Below are 8276 nucleotides of genomic sequence, written 5' to 3' on the forward strand. Positions count from 1 at the left end.
GCCTGAGGGCGTAGCCAAAGAGCCATCCAGAAACATTCTCTTGCACGACTGCTCCTACGGGCATGACAGTTTTGCATTTTTCAATAATACATGACGCACCCTCCAGATTTCCAGCCACCTTCCAGTGTCTTCAATAGTAATGTGGTGCTGAAAACACCGTGTTATGATTTTAAGAGAGATCTGTATTTCCATGCTTTTATCTATGGTCAAGTCTTTTATTACCCAGACACATCTCGTCACCAGCTGGAAGAACTGATGCTGCTGTCTCCCTCAAGCTTTATACCTGCATGTGTGAGTCTCAGGCTGGTTGTTCCTTACAATGCCCTCCTGGAGGCCTGACCTCCAGTTTGCTGAAAATGTGAGCGTCATGTCAGACATCAGCAATTATTTAATTATAATCTTAAAGAAGTCCAGCACTACTCAGAACATAACTAATGCAAACAGAAACCTTGAATTCACTCCCACCATTTGAATGCAGCAAAGCTCTTGATAATGCTTTTTAAAAAAAAAAAAAAATCTGCATTTACATGAGCTTTGCACTTGGTATTTTTCTTGATCATTTTCTTGATCATTTTTGAACAGAATGATTCCACGTGTTGCTTTAGAATATGAAATTGCATTATCTCTTCCTTGCTAATGTCCAGTGTTAACGAATTGATTTAGAGAGTTCCACCCACTCTTGTATGGCTTGCATGCAAATATTTCCTCATGTCTTCCATCTGATGTGCAAAGTTGATGATTTAAGAAAGTGCAAGTACAGTGAAGTACAGCTGTGAAAACCGATTTGCCCTGTGCAATAATAAGAAAAGATAGTTTCATCATATCAGGAACACAATGTCAAAATAACATTTAAATCCAGTCAATAAAGGTTATTTCTCAAACTATAAATGGCAGTGCTATGTATGTAAAAGGTTTCATGACTGGTAGTGCTTTCTTTGCATGTTCATATTTAGATGTGACCGTTTGATACATTCTTTGTATCGTACTTTATTTTGTAGTGATGAATGTTGTAGGTCAGGTTTTTATGGGCTTCCTGCTCCCCCCCCCAAAAAAGCTTTAAAAGCCACAACTTCTGGTGACTCTCTTGTTCTTGTTTACACCTTTCTCCTCTCTAAATTGCAGCTGAGAACAGTTTGAGCGATGTATCCTCAAGGTTACCCAACTGAAGCCGTTCCATTGCAGGCTGTGAGTTATGGCGGACTCCCTGGTCAGCCTGGAGTGGTCCAGCACACTGCTGTGAACATCACCGCAGGGCAACAAGTCATCACTGAGCGCCCCAAAGACCATATCATCTGGTCGCTTTTTTCCCTTGTCTACGCAAATCCTTTCTGCTTTGGACTTGCAGCTCTCATTTATTCCATCAAGGTGAGTTTACTGTGACACATTTTACTTTGTTAGAAATCACATCTTTTATGTGCTTGCTGATAAAAGAAGACAAAGTTATCTAAAATTTGGGGAAATTGATGTGTTACAGAAGCCAGAACCTTAAAGACGATGTGGAATAAAAAAATATATATAAACAAAAACAAATATATATGTTTTCAATAAATTAACATGCAATATGGTAAAAGGTTAAAATTACACAAAAGAAAGGAGTTCAGTTAAATGAAATAAGAGTATAAAAAAATATGCATACAAAGTACAAAAAACAATCAAAATAAAATTTAATAGACCATTACATGAAAAAAAAGAATATGATACCGGAAAGAGTTCAGCATGATAAAATCTTAAAATAAAGTGGAAAAACAAAAAATATTCAATAAAAAACAACAAAAGGAAATTAATATTCTGTCTTCATGAAATTAACCACCTAAATTTATTTAAGCAATAAATCAAACAATCGTCTTACCAAAAGTAGTAAAAGCAACACGGAAGATATCAGATGACATTAAAATGTCTGAGTGTAAGAGAGTGTAGTGGACAGTGCAATGAAGTGGCTTTGCTGAGACAGTACAGGACAAAATAAACTATAAACACAGAACAGCTGATTCACTGTAACTGTAAAACTATATAAGCTACCGTCTTTTGCATTTTGCATGTTTAAAAAAAATCTGTGCTTGCAAACAAGAATCTTAATATTTTCTGTGACTATGAAAGGATTATGTTTAACATCTGATGTTCTGAGTCTCTCTGGAATTGAACATGTGTTGGACTCCAGTTTTTAAAGTGTATAAAATACTTTCATCCTTCCAGGCCAGAGACAGGAAGATGGTTGGAGATATGGATGGTGCACGAAGTTATGGCTCCACTGCTCGCAATCTCAACATTGTTGCCACAATCATAGTTACCACTGTAATCCTGATTACCATTATTACATTCAGTGTTATTACAGCTCAAGCAGCTCAAGCAGCTTCCTATTACAGTTACAGTAACAGTTACAGATACAACTATAACAATTAATTACTTTATAATCATTTTATAGATTATACAGTTTGTGAGGTCACATTTGTGTTTTCCTGCTTAGAATAAATTTTACAACCTTCTAGAACCTTTTAATCACATCATCTGGAAAAGAAGACATTTGACAGAAATCTTAAATGGAAGTCTTCTCTATTTCTTTACTGATAAGTTTTATTTTCATACTTTGTTACTTGATAACAATATCCTGTCAGCAAATCATTGAGAATTGAAAAGCTTCATATTTCAATAAAGGTCCCTCTATATTACTGTTTTACATGTTTGTTTGTTTGTTTTGTCTTTTTTTCCCCAACAAGTTTTATATACCAAGAGTGGGCAAAGAGACCAAGTTGTGTGTATTCCGTGTCAGAGAATGAACTGACAATGTTTCATTCATGTGCAGCTACGACTGCCACTTTGATAAGGGGAATGATGTACGTTAACGTCCCAAACTTTGCAGCTCCTGGTACGTCTTAAATGGAAGTCATCTCAATTTCTTTACTGGTGAGTTTTATTTTGAGACTTTGTCACTTGATGCAGAAATCCTGTCAGTAAATAATTAAGAATTAAAAAGCTTCACATTTCAATAAAGGTCTCTCTATTTTACTGTACTTTACACATTTCTGATTAATTATAAATTGGAGGAACTGGATGTCATCAACTGGTGACATAGATTTTTTTCATACCACGAGTGGGTAAAAGGCCAGAGTGGTGAGTTATCCTAGAAACCTAGAAATGTCCCTGGGCCAGACATTTGAAGCAGCCTGTAAGCAACAAGCAACAAACTTCAAACCCATATAAAGGAACTAATGAAAAAAGTCAAATTTATTTATTGCTTCACTTTTAAACTTGATCACATCTGAAAGCATACACAAGAATAAGTGCATAAAAATAACTGAACTGAATCTGAAGTAGCAGTAATAGTTAAAAAAAACAAAAAAAAAAACCCCAATAAATTTTGCTCATATCGGACATCTGAATGTGCACAACGTTAATGATTCAATCATACCAAAGCCATCACTGCAGAAACTCATTACATTATACCCTGATGGAACATAATTTTACCTGTAAGTCAGGCATGGCCTGATACACATCCAGTAATGTTAATATTTAGGCTACAGTTACCCTGTTTACAATAGTCGGAAAAGTTATTTATCCATTTTGTTGTTCTGTACATTGAATGGGAGCTGATTTTTATTGAGTTCATGTGAGAAAAGCCTGAATCACAACTGTATGTTGATTCAAACATAATGAGCATGACTGCAAGTTTGATAAGGGGAATGATGTATGTTTGCATCAGTCCCAAACTTTGCAGCTTCTGTGCCATGGCTACATATGACTGCATGTCAGCAAGTTTGATTAGGTTGTGAACTTTCTCTCCCTCACCTTCATTGGCTTTGCAAATCCATCTCATTGACCACAAACACTCTTTTTTCAGATGGTTGAATATATTGCTCAGAAAGTAGACACTGACTGTGGAGCTGTATTTGTTTTTTTTTTTGGGGGGGGGGGGGGGGGGGGGGTCTTGCCTGCTGTTGAGCAGGAACATTGTGATCTCCTCTTTAAGATCACAAAAACACTCAAGCATGCAACCTTTATGTGGACTGTTGTGAAATGTGGAGCAAAGAGACACTGAAGTCCCCTTGACTGCCCCTTGCCATCACAGCTGAGGGAATAAAAGGACTTGAAAAGCAGCCTTGTGTTAATAATGTGTTGAAAGTGGTCAGCGTGCAAAAACAGAGCTTTTCCCAATCTGCTAGTAAGGATTAGATATAAGTCTGATTATATGTTAGCAGAGAGATCTGAGTAGTGAAAATTTCTGTGCAGTCTATTCTAGTTTTTGTGTGTAGACATGATCCACTATTGACCTGTTTAGTCCTGTCTGAGTTTGAGAAGATACTAACTGTGTTGCCTACCCATGATTGTACTTTTGAGCAGGAAAAATAGTGTTAAATGTTGTAAGAGTTAAACACAGAATTATGATTCATATGATATTTTTGCTGATAGTTAATTATGCTCATACTGATCAGAACATAATCAGTAAATAAAAAGATATTTGAGTTTGGCTAAAATAATTGTGATATCATGTGCAATAGGAAATCATGGAGACTATGTCGACCTCACAGTCACTCCTTTATTTACACCACTGGGGCATGCACAACAAAAACCGACACTGCTCTCCAAAAACTGTTGCCCCCTGGTGGACAAAACCCTGTACACCCCCTGTTACATCATAACAGTAACAAATATGAATAAATATTTAAAAATGTTTATGTTTTTGACAACTACTGAACAAATGTGTACTTACAGCAAGTGTATGGTGAACCCACTGGGACCTGTCCATCTGAACTAATGACTGTAGAAAACATGGATGACCTAAAGCAGCGCACATTTCGGTGCTTTATTTCAGTGCTTTTTTTTTTCCTGAGATGTCATACACTTTGGATTCAGCCAATCATTTTACCTTTCCAAGGATAGTAGGCGGGCCCAGGTACGTACATTCTTTTAGAGCAGCACTACAGATTAAAAATGCCCAAGGCAAAGCAGTCAAAAGTCTGGCTGTACTTCACAGCATAAGATGCAAACTCAGCAGCCTGCAACAAGTGCTTTAAGGTGATACTGTGCAAAGGAGGTAACACCTCGAATCTGATGAAACACCTGGCGACGCATAGTGTTTTTTTAAAAGCCGAGAAACGCTTACTAACGCTTAATAACTTACTGCAAGACCTCACATCGAGCACATCTACTGCGGGTGGGTTGCCTGTTATCAGACGCGGAGTTAGCAACATCCCCCAGGAACCCGAAGAGGAGAGTCCTGGCCCCTAGCCCTGCCAGTGTAGCAGAAATGATGAGGATGATGATGGCAGCATCTTCTCTTCTCTGGGTGAGTAGCTTAATGTTGTTCGTGTGTAATTTACGTAGAGTAGGCTAACCACGTTATTAAATTAATGCATGTAAGGTGAACTAGCAAACACCGTCGTAGTTACATGCGGCTGTCTTCTTGTTTGATGGCAGATACTCCCTTCACCCTGGCCAAAAAGGCTAAAATGACCAAAGAAAAAGTGGCCGAAATTCATAGGGCAGTGACAAAATTTATAGCCAAAGATCTCCATCCATTTTCAACGGTGGAGTCACCATAAAAAAAAAAAAGACTGCTAAAAATAAAAACATAAGAGGCTTTTGGACAAAGTTTGTGTTCTCCATTCTTTAAGCACCGGTTTGAGCACCGTTTTAGCACCGGCACAGTTTCAAAAGTACCGGTTTGGCACTGGTATCGGATAAAACCTAAACGATACCCATCCCTAATTCCCGGTTGTGCTTAGTGACATCGACCTGATTTTATGTGGTACATGGCGCTCAAAAATCTGTCAAATGTTTCAGTATGTGTTATGAAAACACTCGTTGAATCATTAGTTTTGCCATATTTAGATTACTGTTCAGTGCTTTGGTGAAACACAACTGAAAGAAATTTGTATAAGTTGCAAATGGCTCAAAAGGAAGCCGCTTGTTTAGTTCTAAACTGCCAATTTCTATTTAGAACTGCATACACCTGATCTGTCTTAGTCCATTTTTACCTTGCTCAGTTTTTATATTTGCTCTTATACTTTTATGACTGTCTATGTCTAAATTTTATTTTACCATGTTTAATATATTTTTTGCTGCTATTGCTCATGTGTTTTTGTAAGGTGACCTTGAGGGTCTGAAAGGCGCCTGTAAATAAAACGTATTATTATTATTATTAATTTAGTACAAGTGTTAAATAAATGAACACAAGGCTGGTTTGGCTATGTGTAAAAGGCAGGATTAATTATTCCATAGTTAATTATATTAGAAAAATCGTTATAGCAAAAGCACCAGAAATTCATTATAGCAAACTGTTATTTTTTTGCGATATACATCAAAACGCTACGCTAGTCGACAGACAGGCATTTTTTGTTACCTCCTTGTCAAACTAATCTAAATGCAGAGGACAGTGCAGTATAGAGCAATGGTGGCATGGAATTCACTTTTACAGTTTTTGATCCAAGGAATTAACACAACAACTTTTTATAAAAAATTGAGACATGATACATTTACACAGGAATAATCCTTAGAATTTTAGGTTTTGGACATTTTATGTAATTAGTATGTTGGTCCCTAGGGACCAGTGATGGGGATAACGGCGTTACAAGTAACGGCGTTACGTTTTTCAGTAACAAGTAATCTAACTAATTACTATTCCTATTGTTACAACGCCGTTACCGTTACTAACAGGAAAATGCTGTTTTTCAACAAACAAACAGGTGGAAGCTGCGTTCAGCTTACCGCACCTTATATCAGTTCCATGGAAGTAGCTGTAAGTAATCTGGGCGCTACAGCTTTAAGCAGCTGCGCGCGCTCCCACAATCACTTTTTGGCACAACACCTGGAGGTAGGGGGCAAAACAATCGCAGTTTGAGTGCTGCTGTTTGACTGAGGAAGAATAAAGTGGTCGTGGCAAGCAAATCACATGACCACTTCAAGATTACAAAGCAACAAGGTGATATATACCAGTTTTTAAATTGTGTTGATAGGCCACGTAAAACCAGAGTCATGATAAACAATATATACGCTGTTTTTTCCTCAATAGTTTCATCACGTTTAACGTCTAAGGACAGCCCCAGCAAGCACTCTCTGCTTATGACCCCAAAATAAAAAAACAAAACAAAAAACAGCCCTTTCGTGTTGGTGGAAAAATTTACCATGTCGACCAATCAAAAATGATATGGCAACATGACATTTGGTTGTTTAGGAAGAGGGACAGCAGAAAAAGAGAGAGAGCGAGTTTAGAGATGTGAGAGATTTGTGACGTTTAGCGTGTTTGGAGTGTGTAGTTAATGTGTTGTCTTGTGTAGTTATAGTGTGTAGTGTTGAGGATAGTTTTTGTGTTGTGTGTCAGAACAATGAGGTGATTGTTGTCTCCAGGTAGAGAACAGGAGTGATACACCTGCTGCTGTCAGACCTGCAGGTATCAGGCTGTGATGTTCTCCTTTATAGTGGCAGAAATTGTTTTTTTGGAGTGGCACAAATAATTTGTATGACATCTTATCGAATGCAGAATAGCTGATTGTTATGTAAACAGTTTGAAATGGTTATAAAAAAGTGTAAAAGGTAAATGGCTGCAAATACTGCAAAACTTGTGCATATGATTTTAAAATTGACAATTTATATTTGCATTTAAAGTCATGAAATATGATTCAGTAAACATGTTTGTGGTTGTTACTCTGATTTTATATTTTTTTGTCTGATTTCAGATCAGTTGTGTTAATACAGTATGTCAAAATGAAAACATAACTATAAATTCACACACATGAGGTTGTGGTGAAAGTATGATACCAAACAAGGCAAAGTAAATAGTTTTTAAAGGTGATATGTGAGGCAAGGAAAGGCAAGTTTATTTATATAGCACAATTCAACAACAAGGTGATTCAAAGTGCTTTGCACAGACATTAAAAAACAAAAACAATAAAAAGCATGATTTAAAATTGATTAAAAAAAACAGTAGATAAAATCAGTAGTTAAAATATAAGTTTTGAAATTTAAGCTTAAAAGTGTGGATTTGGTGCTTTATTCAAATGCAGCTGAGAATAGGTGAGTCTTCAACCTGGATTTAAATAAACTGAGTGTTTCAGCTGATCTGAGGCTTTCTGGGAGTTTGTTCCAGATATAAGGAGCATAAAAGCTGAATGCAGCTTCTCCGTGTCTGGTTCTGACTCTGGGAACTGATAAAAAACCGGATCCAGATGACCTGAGGGATCTGGTAGGTTCATACTGGGTCAGGAGGTCACTGATGTACACTCAACAAAAATATAAATGCAACACCTTTGTTACTGCTCCCATTCCCCATGGGATGGACGTAG

At 37.1% G+C, this 8276-nt stretch overlaps 1 protein-coding gene across 1 annotated transcript; it reads left to right on the forward strand.

Annotated features, from left to right (window-relative positions):
• The first annotated feature begins 1106 nt into the window (after window positions 1–1106).
• Window positions 1107–2400, forward strand: LOC113024945 (dispanin subfamily A member 2b-like). Its single transcript, XM_026172247.1, has 2 exons — window positions 1107–1365; window positions 2194–2400. The coding sequence occupies exons 1-2, from the start codon at window positions 1141–1143 to the stop codon at window positions 2398–2400; spliced, it is 432 nt and encodes a 143-aa protein (XP_026028032.1). The 5' UTR covers window positions 1107–1140.
• Window positions 2401–8276: the final 5876 nt, after the last annotated feature.

The sequence above is a fragment of the Astatotilapia calliptera genome, chromosome 7, assembly GCF_900246225.1.
Source record: "Astatotilapia calliptera chromosome 7, fAstCal1.2, whole genome shotgun sequence".
NCBI classification, from domain to species: Eukaryota; Metazoa; Chordata; class Actinopteri; order Cichliformes; family Cichlidae; genus Astatotilapia; species Astatotilapia calliptera.

Coding starts and splice junctions, on each gene's coding strand:
- LOC113024945 (XM_026172247.1), top strand. CDS start 1,141: ATGTATCCTCAAGGTTACCCAACTGAAGCCGTTCCATTGCAGGCTGTG. Junction 1,366..2,193: donor CTCTCATTTATTCCATCAAG/GTGAGTTTACTG, acceptor TCATCCTTCCAG/GCCAGAGACAGGAAGATGGT.